This window comes from Chiloscyllium plagiosum, chromosome 16, assembly GCF_004010195.1.
Source record: "Chiloscyllium plagiosum isolate BGI_BamShark_2017 chromosome 16, ASM401019v2, whole genome shotgun sequence".
NCBI lineage: Eukaryota > Metazoa > Chordata > Chondrichthyes > Orectolobiformes > Hemiscylliidae > Chiloscyllium > Chiloscyllium plagiosum.
Genome location: NC_057725.1, coordinates 39,464,123 through 39,480,353, shown reverse-complemented (window position 1 = coordinate 39,480,353; position 16,231 = coordinate 39,464,123). Strand labels below are relative to the sequence as shown.

The 16,231-nt window shown below is 39.1% G+C and overlaps 1 protein-coding gene across 2 annotated transcripts in view; it reads left to right on the top strand.

The window, feature by feature from the left end:
- The window catches only part of LOC122557812 (DENN domain-containing protein 5A-like), a 264,214-nt gene that overhangs the window by 220,288 nt on the left and 27,695 nt on the right, over positions 1–16,231 (top strand). For both annotated transcript variants that reach the window (XM_043705881.1, XM_043705880.1), the window contains 2 exons: positions 2,184–2,312; positions 12,028–12,149. In XM_043705881.1, coding sequence (XP_043561816.1) covers positions 2,184–2,312; positions 12,028–12,149 — 251 coding nt within the window. The remainder of the gene's footprint in view (positions 1–2,183; positions 2,313–12,027; positions 12,150–16,231) is intronic.

Genomic DNA, 16,231 nt, shown 5'->3' with positions numbered 1-16,231 from the left:
GGATTGTCGATGGGGCAACAAATATGCAATAAATATTGCAGAATAATACAATAAAAGAATGCCAAGAATTTTGCACACATAATGGAAGTTTATGTGTGGTTATTTGAGAAAGACCAGATCAGACATTTCTTGTGACACAGTAACGTGTGTCAAAGTTAGAATGAACTTCACAACATGCATGTGAAGTATGCATTGTTATAGTAAATTGAACATCCTGAATGATCACCATCACAGATAACCATCATTGGAAGATGGATATCATCTGTGGAATAAATACTCCTCTGAGCTGAGGAGAGAAATATACAAAAAAAATGCATTTTTATGTTCGAAATAGTTGCTGCCTGAGTATGTTTCTGCTCTGGCACTATTTCAATACTTTGTCAGACTGACTGATTAAGATCAATGGCAAGAGGGAAGTACATTAAGCACGAGGAAAAATAAACTTTCCACAGAGATTTTCTATCACTACCAACTTGGTTAACATTAATCCTGCAGAGGTATAAATAATGAGTGCCTGAACCCATTTATCTAAATTCAAGACTTTCCATTTCAGATTATTTTCTTGTTAAGCGTTTGTTGCTGACATATTGAAACTTTGAACTGTTAGTGATATCCTTTATATGGAAATGAGTTTTTTTTAAAATGGCGGTCAGATGATTTATATTTCATCTTTGATTAAATAATAATTACCCATTAATTGGGTTTTCTTTGGGAGGGACAGAATGATGTAGGAAGGAGTGGAGCTGCTCAGAGCTGAAGGAGACCAACATTTGGTGGAAAATGGTGACATAGTGAAAGCATTTTCTGAATGTAGTATGGTGAACAGTATTTCACAAACCAAAATATGGTTTTGAATAAGGCATTGAGATGCAATTCTATAGGATTATATTTTGGAAGTGGCAAGAAGGAGATGGAGTACTCTAATATGAATTTAAATTGGTTAGAGAGACACTGATGACAGAAATTATAATAAAAATGGATTCTCTTTGTGCCTAGTGTACTGAAGGAGGTTGATAAAGCAGAACCATAGGCCACAGTTGAGGATTTCTTTTGATACCCCATTATAAGGAAGTTGTAAAAACAATTTAAAGGATCGAATGTGTATTCACTTGGATGTAACCATGGATGAGGGAAGAGAGATTTGAAAAGTTGGAGTTTTCTTCATTTGAGATGAAACATTGTAGTCACAGAATAAAAAAGCGAGCAATTATCAAGATTTGTGATAGCATGAATAGTGATAGATTGTTTCTCCCAATTACTGAAATGATAATGAGAAATTAAAAACATCCTGAAAACTGAAACACAGATATTTAATAATCAACAATCCTGTTCTAAGCAGATTTATTTTGAAAGGAAGAAATGTTGTATACTGGTTTGCACAAAAATGCAAAATTACAATGTATTATGTTGATCAAATTGTACATGTCTAAAATTAAGTTGTCTGCTTAATAAGCTAAGGTATGATGTTGTTGCTGATTGAATTGAAATCATTGTGGAAGAGTTGATTTGCTTTCAAAATCATCATGTTCAATAGCAAGCTATTAATGTTGATATATTTACAGTATGACCACTGAATTTAGGGACAATAAATGCAATACTATAATTCAGAAATAGTAATCTAATCGAAATTAATGTGTAGAAGGAACCCATATTTTAACTGTTCTGGCTGGAGAATTTACAGCTTGAAATTGATTCAATTACTTTTCTAGTTTTGGTTGGACACTATTTATATAAAAAAACTAGAATCTTCTCATTCATAAACCTGATAAATTAATTACAAGATTTTTAGTTCCTTCATTTAGATTAATGGTTTCACAAGGGCTACAAATGGCTGAAAAGTTTTGGTAAAAAAAGTTCTGTTTTATTTTGGTAAAAATTAGGAAAACTTACCTGTTTTCAAACTGTTAATTTTTTTTCCTCCCCATTAATTAGCTTGGAACCTGCAATCTGTGTTTCTTGAGAAATCTACTGAACAACTAGAGATCACAAAACAAGGCTTTTTTTTAAAGATAGTTCATTCGTAGGATATGGGTGTCACTAGTTGGCCCAGCATTTATTGCCATACCTTGTTAACCTTGAATGCAGTGGTTAGCTGTTTTCTTCAATGCTGCAGTCCAAATGCTATTGAGTTAAACAGGGTGAAATAGATTGACCCACTATCTGAAATTTTTTTCCTATTACAGACACATCCAAAATATTGGTGAGATCAAAACTGATGTGGGAAAAGCTCGAGCTTGGGTAAGACTTTCTATGGAGAAGAAATTGCTGTCCAGACATCTCAAGCAGCTCCTCTCAGACCATGAATTGACAAAGTAAGTAGTACAGTACTTTTCTTCGAACTACTCAGTGCCATCTTTATTCTATACCACGTTAGTAGCCAGCAAAATCTGTGACCAGTAAACACATACGACACATCACACCCTATACCACGCACATCACATGCCACACATGCAATGCATAATTCTGACAAGGTGAAATAGGCTTAGCCAGGTTGAAGACATGATGAACAGAATGAGTATTATAACTATGTTGGCAGATAAAGCGTAGTGATGGTATATTATGCTTTTAGGGTAGAAGCATAATTAGAATAGTGTTGATTTCAGTTAACTCAATATAAGATAGAAATATGGAGGAAGTGAGGACTGCAAAGGCTGGAAATCAGAGTTGAGAGTGTTGTGAGCCCTTCAACGGGAAGGACTTATGCCCAAAATATCTATCCTCCTGCTCCTCAGATGTTTACCTGATCTGCTGTGCTTTTCTAGCACTACACACTCGACTCTAAACTTGAAACATGAAGAGGAAAGTAAAGCAATAGAATTAGAACTAATAAATGTTGGCTGGATTAATTTTTGACTGCTTAGGTTCCTAATGAAGAATCAACATAACTATATTGAACAAAAGAAGAAATTGCATTTAAATAATTTATTCTCTGAGAACTTCTCAAAGTGTCCACATCTAATAATTACGCTTAATGTTTAGTCACTGTTACATAGGAAAATGTAGCAGCTCATTCTATGTACAGTAAGTTACAGTAGTCAATCACAAATTAGTTAATGAGAATTAAACTGACCAGAACAATAGCTCCCTATTGTTTTTACACCCTAAAAGGGAGCTTCTTTATCTGACTGAATCAATAGAGAGGGAATTATTTTAATATGTCTTGCAAAAGATAGCACATCTCTGAAAATGCAGCAACTCCTAAGTACAGCATTGAAATGGTAGACTAGTTTGTGTGTTGTATCCTAGCTCATAGAATCATTTCCACATGAAGCAGACACTAAACCAGAGAGGGAAAAACTAGTACACACATTCTGGCAGAATTATAAGATTTAACAAGAGATAAAGCTGCATAATAGAAAAATTCCATGTATGCTAGTGTAATTAGCCAGGTATGTGTAAACCATTTCCAGTTCATGATTTTGAAAACAAGATTGTCTCAGAATTTCACTTGCCTGGTATTTGTTCTATCAGTTATCTGTTGTATCATATACATGGTACAATTGCCATCATAAGACTTGATATTTGTGATTACAGTAAAAGTAAGCTGATATTATTATCAATTAACAATCCAATTTACCATAGTTCATTTAGCTGGAGTTTGAATTTTCTAACTTTGTCATACAGAAGGAGATAGAAAAGTACCTTTGCCAGTGAACTTCTCACAGCCAATGGGGCAGAATAGTAGGTAGGAGTCACCCATGTCCTGGATATTAACAGAATCACTGTAAAAGATAGAGAGAGCATGGAATTCTTAGTATTCAGGAAAGTTTTGTTAGAAGGGAGCAAGCACAACAAAAAAATGGGGCAATTTTGGCCTTAATTTTAGGGAATGAAGTGGGGAAAATGAAAATGGTGGTTTTGTGAGAGCACTTTGGTGGTAATAAGCATAAAACAATTAGATTTTGCATTATTGTAAAAAGTCTCTCCATTTGATAAAAAAAAACTGATTTTTACCATGCTTCAATGTGATATTTCAAAAGTGGAGTGCAGATAGCTACTTTCAGCAAGCCAGTCAATCAGTAGCCAAGAAGGAAATAATAAGGGTTCAGGGCAAATGCAATCTCACAAAAGTGAATTTTAAATACCCAAATCTAAGCTTCTTGGATATCAAGGAGCAGAAAAGGTAAGATAAGGCAAATACAGAAGCTTTACCCTTCAGAATACTTGAGGCTTCTATAAAGTGCTGAAGATTAAATTAAAAAGTAAGTTTAGAAAAAGAAGGGAAAAAGAAAAAACATGGAAACATAGTTGTCTACTAAAGTCAGGGACAGCACAGTATGTAAAAAATATATGAATACCAAGTATGCAATGAAGGAAAATGGGCCTCTTAAAGACCCAAAAATAAGGGGGGTGTGTGTGTGTGTGAGTGAGAGAGAGAAAAATGTGGGCCATAATCTTAAAGAATACTTTGCATATGATTTTATGAAAAACAGAATGAATGCAGACAGTGTAGCTAATGAGGACAAGTCTGAAATATTTGAATGAATGAACATAACGAGAGGGGCAATGTTAAGGAGTTTTGATCTAAGCTGTGTTATTTATATATCTTTTAATAGAATTAACTTTGGAGTTTTGAATTTTGTTTTGTCATCTGAAGGAATTTAATGATTAACTGTAAGTATTTCTGTACAGTGATTTATTGAAAAACACAGCATGAGGGAGAGTTTCCTGTAGAGTAATGGGGTTTTGTTTAAATTGAGAGAGTTTGAACAAAGTAAATAGTGTATGACATTGGGCATTAAGGTAGAAATAGTAGAATAGTAGAATAGGGAAGCATGCAAAGCTTGGAAAAAGGCTTTCTTAATTTCAGTTTGGCAGTTTTGCAGACACTTTGTCTAAAGCTAGATGTGTAAAGGGAAGAGAAAGGGGGATAGTTTTGAGCTGTTTAGAAAGAGGTTACCTCAGTATAAGGAGTTTAGTTTAAGTTGCAGACCAGAAACGTTTGGTTAAAAAGCCTGAAGAGGGTTATTTGAAGTTTAAAAATTCTAAGTTCAGTGTTGAAGAAAACAGCTAACCACTGCATTCAAGGTTAACAAGGTACGACAATAAATGCTGGGCCAACTAGTGACACCCATATCCTACGAATGAACTTTCTTTAAAATGGATTGAATTTGCTGCTTTTCTACTTACCTCTCTAAACTATTCATACTTTCCTCCATTTACAGTTCTTTTTTCTTTATAACCAGTCATAAAGCCAATCTTTCTACTATCTGTAAATTTCTTCATGTCCCGTACATTTAAGTCTAAATCATTGATCTATCCTACAAATAAAGGGCTGACAGTTGGAAAATTGAATTAGGGTGGGTATTTCTTTTATAGCATTAAAACATGATGTGTTAGAGATCCCTCGCAGCCAAACTTTAAATGTTGGACATGATTCATGGACCGTTATACTGATGAATTTGTGCATTCATTTTATTCATAGCCAACCTAAACCTTCCAATACAATAGAACAAGAACTGCATATGCTGAAGATCTGAAACCATAACAAATTGCTGGAGGGACTCAGCAGGTCTGGCTGCATCTGTGGAAAGAAAGCAGTTTTAATGTTTTGAGTTCAGTAACTCTTCTATAGGTTCTGCTTTGTCTCCAGATGCTACGACACCTGCTGAGATTCTCTAGCAATTCCTGTCCTTACAATATAATGATCACTGTCCCTTAAATGTTCCTGTACTGACACTTAGGCCACTCCATTTCCAACATATTCCTGAAGGCAATGACATTGCGGTATTGTTGATAGACTAGTAATGCAGGAACCCTGGTAATGCTGTGGAGAAATGCTGTACCTTGGTTCAAATATATTGTAGGTGGTGGATTCTGAATATTAAAAAAAACCAATCTGGAACTAAAAGTGAAATCATTGGAAATTTGTCTTTAAAAATCTAGAATAGTTCTAGAAACATACTTTACAGACAATATCCCAGACTACATGATCACCAATCCTGGTAATGATCTGTCAGCGGAGGTGGCAGCGATGTAGTATATAGTTGGGAGGGAGGTGGCCAAGGAGTCCTCAGCATTTACCTTATGAAGTTTCATGGCATCAGGTCAAATATAAGTAAATAAATCTTTTGATTGTTACCATATATGCTACCACCAATTTCCCCCATCCCAATTGATGAATCCTTATTCTTTCATGTTGAACACCACTGAAGGAAGCACTGAGGGTATCAAGGATGCAGAATGTTCAGTACTCTTTAAGTGGGAGATCTCAATGACCATAATCACAAGTGTTTTGTCAGTACCACTATTAAAGTGAGGAAGTTGCTGCAAGTCTGAGTCTGCAACAGGTAGTGAAGGAACCAACAAAGGGGAAAATCTTCATCCTCATCAATCTGTTTGGAGAACTGCTGCATCTCCATATTGTGCTAAATGGGATAAATTTGAAACAGATCTAGCGATTCAAGACTGGGTATCCATTAAGTGTTGTGGATCATCAGCTGCAGAATTGTACTCTAACACAATCTGCAGAACCTGATGACCCAGCATATCCCCCATTCTACAAGTACTATTAAGCCAGGTGAAGAAACCTGTTTGAAAGAAAACACGCCAGGAGCAGCATCAGAGATCCCTTAAAATGAGGTGCCACACAGGATTACATGAAAGCAAAATAGCATAAGCAGCAGGTAATAGACAGACTAAGTGATTCCACGACAAATGGATCAAATCTCAACTCTGCAGGAGTTTCACAATGAGGAGGTTTCACAAATATTCCCATCTTCAAAGATAGTGGAGCCCAGCACATGGTTGCAAATTTTTCAGCTTAACATTTGCACTAATCTTCAGCCAGAAATGGATGGTCCATCTCCACCTCCTCCAGAAGTCCCCAGTATCACAGATGCCAATTTTCAGCTAATTCAATTCACTATGCATGATATCAAGAAACCATTGAAAGTACGGGAGCCTGTAAAGGCTATAGGCCCTGATTTTTTTTTCTGGCAAAGGTGCTAAAGACTCGCAGTCCAGAACTTCTACTCTCTGGTCAAACTTTCCAGTGTAGCTACAACACTGGCATCTACCCAGTAATGTGAAAACTTGTCCAGCTATGTCCTGTACACAAAGCAGACAAATCCAATCAGGCCACATACTGCCCTATCAGTTTACACTCTAATCAGTAAAATGGTGAAAGGGGTTATCAGCAGTGCTATCAGGCAGCATTTGCTTGGCCATAGCCTGTTCACTGATACTCAGTTTGGGTTCTGCTAGGACCACTTGGTTCCTGAGCCCAGTACAGCCTTGGTTCAAACATTGACAAAAAAAATTCTAGAGGAGGGAAAAAGATTGAGACTGACTGCCCATGTCAACAAGGTCATGTTTGTCCAAGTGTGACATCAGAAAGCCCAAGCAAAATTAGAACTAATGAGAATCCAGACAAGAATTCTCCACTGATTGTGCCAGGTGTGACTCCAGTGTACAGCAACATTTACAACTCCCAGGATACTGAAGCAATAGGACCATGACAATATGCAGACTTGGGCTGCAAGTGGCAAGTAACATCAGAGAAAATCCTAGGCACAAGTCAGGAGACGGATGGAATGGAATACTCCCACATGTCTGGATGAATGCATCTCCAGCAATACGCCTGAAGCTTGATAACATTCAGGACAAAGTAGCCAACGAGAGTAGCACCACATCCAGAAACTTTGAAGCATCACCAGCTGCATGTTCCCTTCCAAGCAAGTCATCTATCTGACTTTGAAATACATCGCAATTCATTCATTACCTTTCTCTAATTGCCCTTGAACAGTTTTGAGCTGCCATCTTGAATTGCTGCAGTGTAATTGCCACTGACAGACCCACAATGTCAGTGGGGAGGGAGTGACAGGATTTTCATCCAGTCACCTGAGGGAGTGATGATCTACTTCCAAATCTCTATGTTGAATGACTTAGAGGTGAATTTGCAGGTGGTGTTCCCTTCTATCTGCCACACTTGCCCTTCTAAATGACAGTGGTCATCGGTTTAGAAGTTGCTGTCTAATTAGTCTTGGTGAATTTCTGCAGTATATATCTTAATAGATGTTTTATTCACTTGCAGGACATTGGTGATGCTGGCTTGCCAGCATTTAGTGCCTGTCCCGAGTCGCCAGTGAGAAGGCAGTGGTAAGCTGCTTTCTTGTTTGGCTACAGTCTGTGTCTCCTTCAGGAGAGAATTCCAGGATTTTGACCAGCCACAGTGAAGGAGCAGCAATATATTTCAAAGTTAGGATGATGAGTGACTGGAGGGAAAGTTGCAATTAGTAATGTTCCCATTTATTTCTGCCCTTGTTCTTCTAGATGGAATTGGTCTTAGGTTTGGAAGTTAATCTGTAAGATTTTTGTGATTTTCTGCAGTGCATCTTATTAGACACTGTTGCTACTGAATATCAGTGTGGAGGAATGGATCTTTGTCCTGGATGAGGTTAAGCTTTTTGATTGTTCTTAGAGCTGCAACCATCCAAGCAAGTGGGGAGTTTTCCATGACACTCCTGACATGTGCCTTGTAGCTGTGGAGAGTTAGGAGGTGAGTGGCTTGCAACAGATCTCCTAGCTTCTGACCTGCTATTGTAGCCACTGAATTTATATGGCTAGTCCAGTTCAGTTTCTGGTCAATGGTAGCTTGCAGAATATTGATGGTTGGGATGCGGTGATGGGACACCATTGAATGTCAGTAGTTAGATTGTCTCTAATTGGAGATGGTCACTGCCTGGTAAGAGTACACACTGCTACTACTGAGTGTCAGTATTGGAAGAACTGATTGGCACCACATCAACAAACAATCATGTTGGCTGTTTTGTCCTGGATGGTACCAAGCATTTTGAGTGTTGTTGATCCTGCATTGTTTCAGGCAGGTAAGGAATATTCCATCATACACCCGCCTTATGCCTTGTGTCGACAGTGGACCAAATTTGGGGAGTCAAAACATGAATTGGTTAGTGCAAGATTCCAAGCTGTTCTTGTAGCCACAGTATTTATATGGCTTGTTTAGATCAGTTCTGCTCAAATGAAATGTATTCAGGAGAGCTTTTTATATCAAGATATAGAAGGTCCAATAAGGGACGGTGCAGTGATGGACCTAATTTTAGGAATGAAGCCGAACAGGTGGTTAAGGTGGTAATGGATGAGCACATTAGTGATGGTGACCAGAACACCATAGGTTTTAAGCTTATTATGGAAAATGGAAAAAAATGATCTGCAGAAAAGGTTTTTGGACTGGGGGAAGCTAGACTTCATTAAAGTTGGATCTGGTCATAGTAGACTGTGAACAGCTACCTCTGGATAACTCAATAGCAGAATGTTGGGGAGCATTCAAAATGGAATTGGTGAGCATACAGATCCAACAGGTTCCCATTAGGTGGAAATTAGCTTAATAGTTAGAGAGGCGAAAATGAGGACTGCAGATGCTGGAGATCAGAGTCAGAGAGTGTGGTGCTGAAAAAGCACAGCCAGTCAGGCAGCATCCAAGGAGCAGGATATTCGACGTTTCGAGCATAAGCCCTTCATCAGGAACGGGTCCTGTGGCCCAAGGGGGCTGAGAGATAAATGGGAGGGGTGTGGGGCTGGGGGAAGGGAGCTGGGAATGCGATAGGTGGGTGAAGGTGATAGGTCGGAGAGGTGGGTGGAGCGGATAGGTGGAAAGAAAGATGGACAGGTAGGACAGTTCAAGAGGGCGGTGCTGAGTTGGAAGGTTGGATCTGGGATAAGATGGGGGGAGGGGAAATTAGGAAACTGGTGAAATCCCACATTGATCCCATGTGTTTGGAGGGTCCCAAGGTGGAAGGTGAGGCGTTTTTCCTCTAGGTGTTGGGTGGTTAGGGTTTGGCGGTGGAGGAGGCCCAGGACTTGCATGTCCTTAGTGGAGAGGGAGGGGGAGTTGAAGTGTTTGGCCACCTGGTGATGGGGTTGTTTAGTGCATCTGTCCCAGAGATGTTCTCTGAAACGTTCCAAAAGTTGGCATCCTGTTCCCCAATGTCTAGGGGGCTACATCGGGAGCAACGGACACAGTAGATGATGTGTGTGGAAATACAGGTAAATCTCTGTCAGATGTGGAAGGGTTCCTTTGGGGCCTTGGATGGAGGTAAGGGGGGAGCTGTGGGCGCAGGTTTTGCATTTCTTGCAAAGGCAGGTGAAGGTGCCAGGAGTGGAAGGTGGGGTGGTGGGGGCATGGACCTAACAAGGCAGTCGCAGAAAGAATAGTTTCTCCGGAACGCAGATAGGAGTGGAGAGGGAAATATATCCCTTGTGGTGGGGTCTGTTTGTAGGTGGCAGAAATGGTGGAGGATTATGTGATGTATCCAAAGGTTGGTGGGGTGGATAGTGACGACTAGGGGGTTTCTGTCCTTATGGCGATTGGAGAGGTGGGGTTCAATGGCAGAGATGCAGGAAGTGGAGGAGATGTGCTGGAAGGCATTGTCGACCACGTGGGAGGGGAAGTTGCAACCTTTGAAGAAGGAGGCCATCTGGGATGTTCTATGGTGGAATGGGTACTCCTGGGAGCAGATGTGATGGAGGTGGAGGAATTGGGAGAAGGGATAACATTTTTACAGGAGGCAGGGTGGGAGGATGTGTAGTCCAAGTAGCTGTGGGAGTCAGTGGGTTTGTAGTAGATGTCCGTGTTGAGTTGGTTGCTAGAAATTAAGATGGAGAGGTCCAGGAAGGGGAGGGAGGTGTCCAGAATGGTCCAGGTGAACTTAAGGTTGGAGTGGAAGGTGTTAGTGAAGTTGATGAACTGTTTGACCTCCTCATGGAGCCTGAGGTGGCGCCAATACAGTCATCGATGTAGCGGAGGCGAAGGTGGGAAATGATGCTGGTGTAGCTGCGGAAGATGGATTGTTCCATGTACCCAATGAAGAGGCAGGCATAGCTGGTGCCCATGCAGATGCTTATGGCTACCCCATTGGTCTGGAGGAAGTGGGAAGATTCGAAGGAGAAATTGTTGAAGGTGAGGACCAGTTCAGCCAATCAAATGAGAGTGTCAGTGAAAGCGTACTGGTTGGGTTGGCGTGAGAGGAAGAAATGGAGGTTAGAGACAAAGGGTGATGGTAGAAGGATGTTTGTGTGTATGGGGAGGCTGGATCAGTTAAGGTTAGAGCAGAGAAAACTCTTCGAGGACCTGATTGAGGTGTATAAGATTATGAAGGGCATGAGAAGGGTGGATGGAAAGCAGCTGTAGCTCTAGTTGAAGGATGAATAACAAGGAGGCATGATTTTAAGGTGAAGGGCAGGAGGGTTAGAGGGAATTTGAGGAAAAGAAATTTCAACCAGGGGGTGGTGAGAGTCTAGAATGCACTTCCTGGCGGGTAGTTCAGGCAAGAAACCTCACAATCTTTAAATAGTACTTGGATAAATAATTGAAATGTCATAACATTCAGGGCTATCGGGCAAGTGCTAGAAAGTCAGGCTAATGTAAATTTAGAGTAGTTTTGTCAGTGCCGACTCAATGGGCCCCTCCTGTATATTTGATTCAATGGTCAGTGCCTAGCACTTATGAATGTTACTTGCCACTTTATCAGCCCAAACCTGGATGTTGTCCAGATCTTCCTGCAGTTGAATGTGGACTGCTTCAGTACCTAAGGAGTTGTGAATCATGCTGAACATTATGCAGTCATCAACAAACATTTACATCCTGACCCCACAATAGTGGGAAGGTCATTGATGAATCAATTAAGATATTTGGGCCTGGGACACTGAGAATTTCCTGCATAGATGAACTGGAGCTGAGATGATTGATGTCCAGCATCCATAACCATCTTCCCTTTTGCAAGGTATGATTGCAACAACAAAGAGAATTCCCATTGATTCCCATTGCTCGGTCTAGTGTGGACTGTCCTTCTGGAAATAACTGGTATGCATCAGTATCTCCTTGGACACTATTATAGTTATGTGGTCTTTATTAGTGAAGAAGAATTGATAGTGAATAATATTTTGTTTGGATATCCCATGTATAAAAGCATCCTAACTCTTTAATATTTGGTCAAACAATTAGCTATTTTTCTCAACTGTTTTCTTAAAAATATTCTTGCTTAAAGGCGTCTTCTTTTATAATTACAGAAAACTATATAAACACTATGCCTTCCTTCGCTGCGATGATGAGAAGGAACAATTCCTTTATCACCTCCTTTCATTCAATGCAGTGGATTACTTCTGCTTTACTAATGTCTTCACAACAATCAGTAAGTATCCATTGATATGCTAAAAATGACTGAGCCATAAATAGGAACTTATTGGATTTGATAGCATTGTAACTACAGAATACCCTTGCATTTTCCTGTCAAAACATTTATTTGAGATATAGTTATTTGATGTACATTTAATTTTGGGATGCATAAAGTAGTAATGTGTAGCCACTATAATTAGGGAAACTAGTATAGCTGAGGAAACTGAGTGCAAACTGGAGAGTTTGGAATGGATCTTGATGTACTAATGGCAAAAGAACCAGTTTTTTGGTGAGAACTGGTAAGTGTTAAAGGTCTGTTCTTAAGTTTCAAAATTGCTGGTGAAGTTAAAAACAAAAACCATGTAATTAAGTGTACAATTTACTTAAATAGTTAAATCTCATTAAGAGTGGCAGAACTCTGCCAAAAGGTGTTCTGTCATGGCTGCAGAATGTGGAAGTTCTTGGATAACATTGTGATCCAGGGCAAGCTCATCTGTACCAAATGTTTGCAGTGTGGGAAACCTCAGATCAGTGTCATTAAGGCCAAAAATCTCATAACACCAGGATATAGTCCAGCGGATTTATTTGAAAACACTATTTCGGCTAGCACCTAATGAAGAAGCAGTGCTCCAAAAACTGCTTCAAATAAACTCATTCGACTATAACCTGGTGTCATGTGATTTTTGATCTTGTCCAACCCAATCCAACACCATCACCTCCACACCAGTCATTAAGCTAGAGGCTGAGCTGCATGCTCTGCAACAAATGAAGAAAGGAGAAGTTACCTGGATACTTTGTACCAGGAGACACAAAGGATAGTGATTTCTAATTTGGTCAGCAGCCAGGAGAGTGTTAGTTTGAGTGAGATGTGCAAGGGGTCAAGAGGGTAAGAGTGCAGGTGTGCCAGCCACTGTGATTGTCTGCAATAGGTTTGAGTGACTCTCAGCTTGTTTGGATGAGAGCAAGGACTGCAGGGTGGATAGCAAACTGACCATCCAAGTGAGAGAGAAATAAAGAATGTATGCTAGTAGGGGAAAGTATAATAAAGGGTTTGGCACTCTTTTCTCCAGAAAGAGTGAGAGTCCAGAAAGCTGCATTGTCTTCCTAGTATCATAGTTCAGGACATTTGCTCAAGGTTGGAGAAGAACTTGCAGTGGGATTGGGATAATCCCATTGTCCTGACCACATATGTGCTGGAAACCTACGTAGAACAGGAAAGAGATTCTGCAGAGAGAATAGGCTTAGTTGCTAATCATTAAATTATACAGCAGAAATGTAAAGGTGATAATCTCAAAGGTGATTGTTGCATGAACCACATACAAATTGGCATACGGGACGTAAAACTAGAGAGATGAATATGTGGCTCAAAGACTGGAATGGGAAAAGTGATTTCAGTTGATGGACCCTGGCGCAAGTACTGGGGAAAGTGGAGTTGTACTGTTATGACTCTCTTTTGCCCCTCTTAATCAGCCTCTGTGTCTCCCTTTGCAAGAGCAAAACTTGTTCCCGATCCTCTAGACGGTCGCTTTTCTGGCCAATTTGTATGTGTCTTCCTCAGATTTAATTCTATCTCTAATTTGCCTTGTTAACCCGGGTGTTAGTCAGTTCCTATTTCAGTTCTGGGATCATTATTCTTGCAAGCCTCATAACTAGGGCAGTAAAGAGAGTCTTAAACTAAATAGTGGTGGCAAGGGATCAAATGTGGAAAGATGCGGTATATCAAAGAGACAAAGTTCAAGAGGAAAATAATAATATCTAAAATATGGATCAGAGAATAATAGAAAGGGTCAGAGGAGAAACCTCAAAATGTATCAGCGATCAAGATTAGATGTTACAGAGGTAACCCAACAAAAGATCAAAACTAAGGCCTCTGGGTCTAAATACACATAGCATTCATAACAAAGCAAACAAATTGATAACCAGAAGTGGATTAAATAAATATGATCTGATAGCCATTGCAGAGATTGGGCTGCAGAATGTCTAGGATCAGGTCCTGAATGTTGAGGGATTCAAGAACATTCAAGAAGAATAGGAAGTATAGTGAAGGGTTACACTTATTCAAGGATGGTATTTGTGCAATATTTAGAAATGAATTTGGTTCAGGAGATCGGGGTGTGGAATCACTTTCTGTGGAGGAAAGAAGTCACATGTGTGAGTTGTTAATAATGTCCCAAACAATAACTGCAATGTACAATATACAAGAAGAAATATTGGGTTCCTATGATAAAGCGATGGCATTAGTTGTGGTTGACTTTAATTTGCTTATAAACATAAAATAATGAATTTGGCAATTGTAATATGCACTCATAGGCACTCATAGAATGCTTTCATGGCAATTTCTCACAGGAGCACATTCTGGAACTGACTAGAGAGTAAGTTGTATTAGATTTAGTATTATGTAATGTGGCAGGATTAATTAATGACCTCAGATTAAAACAGCAACTATACGATTGAATTTTACATGCAGTTTGAGAGGAAGAATTTTAGTATTTTGAACTTCAATAAGGTCAACTATATGGGCAAAGAAGCTGGCCACTCGATTATGGGATAGATGAATAGAGATGCAGTGGCAAATATTTAAGGTGATATTTCAGAATAAGTATATCCCTACTTTAAACAAAAATTCTAAAGGGGGGAGGGGGGTCTCACAATCTGTAATTAATTGAATTAGAGAAGGCATCAAACTTAAGGACAAAGCGTATAATTGTGCTAAAACGAGTGGCAAGTCAGATGATTGTTCAGAACATAAAGAATTGCAGAAAATGATGGAAGGTTAACCAGGAGGAAGGAATTAGAGTACTGTTGGTTCTACTGTAATGCATGTTTCTTTAACGCAATTGAAGAATTTTGACTGTTATTTGTACAACGCAAACTTTCCTTACTTGCAACATTTATAATATGATTCCGGTCCCATTAGTTTAGATAGTGCAACTCTTGCGTGATTTTCTTAATGCAAGATTGCACGAGAATGGACCTATCGTGTTATAGCAGAACTGAGTATATATGAGGAAAGTAACCAGGAATGTTAAAACAGACAGTAAGAGATTCTATGGATTACAAAGTAACCAAGGAAGCAAAATGAGTGGTTGTTTAGAAATTGAAAATGGAGACATTAACAGTAGGTAAGAAAATGGCAAATGAAGTGAACAAACATTTTGCTTCTGTTTTCATTATAAAGATTGTAAAACAAAATTCCACTATTGTCAGAGAATCAGGAGATGTGAGGAAGTGAAAGACTTAGAGAAATTTCAAATAACAATACCAAAGAAGCAATACCAAGCAATCTGATGGAATAGCAAGCTGACACATGTCCAGATCCAGAAAAACTTCATTCTAATATCTAAAAAGAGGTGGCGAGTGAGCTAATGGGTGTTAATTTTCTAAAATTTCCTAACTGCTCAAAAGGTTCATCAGTTTGGAATGTAGCAATATAACACCCCCCTCTTCAAGAAAGGAGGGAGACAGGAAACGGAACTAAAGGCCAGTCGGCATGATAGGTATTAGAAATGATCATTAAAGGATGATAGCTGGACACTTAAAAAAAACTCAACATCCACATGAAAGGGAAATCTTTTTCAATGAATTTATTAGAGTTCATTGAAGGAGCAACTTGTACAGTGGATAAAGAGGAGCCTGTTGATGTACTGAACTTAGATTTCCAGAAGGTATTTTATAAGTGACCAAATCAACGTTTAATGGAATTGTACAGAATAGGCCCCTTGGCCCATCAAGTCTAAGATGTGCTACTGCCTACACTAGCTCCACTTTTCTGCATGAGGCCCATAGTCTGAAGTAGCATGAACACTGCCACAACTGAACAAATTAATTGTGGTATTTATGAAACACCATTCATCAATGAAATTGTATAGAAGAATGTATATATGATGCTAATGTGTTATTCAGTTAGAACTCAATAAAATCAACACGTTTCTAAATTTTGAATGACCAATGAGTATCTATTGAATCATTTTATCTTTCTATTTTGATAATAAGAAAATCGAAAATGTTGATGATACTTTAGTGACTGTAGGGAAATAGATGGTGACATCTTGCAAAATGTCCAGATTATAGAGGAGGAAGTGCTGGATGTCTTGAAAC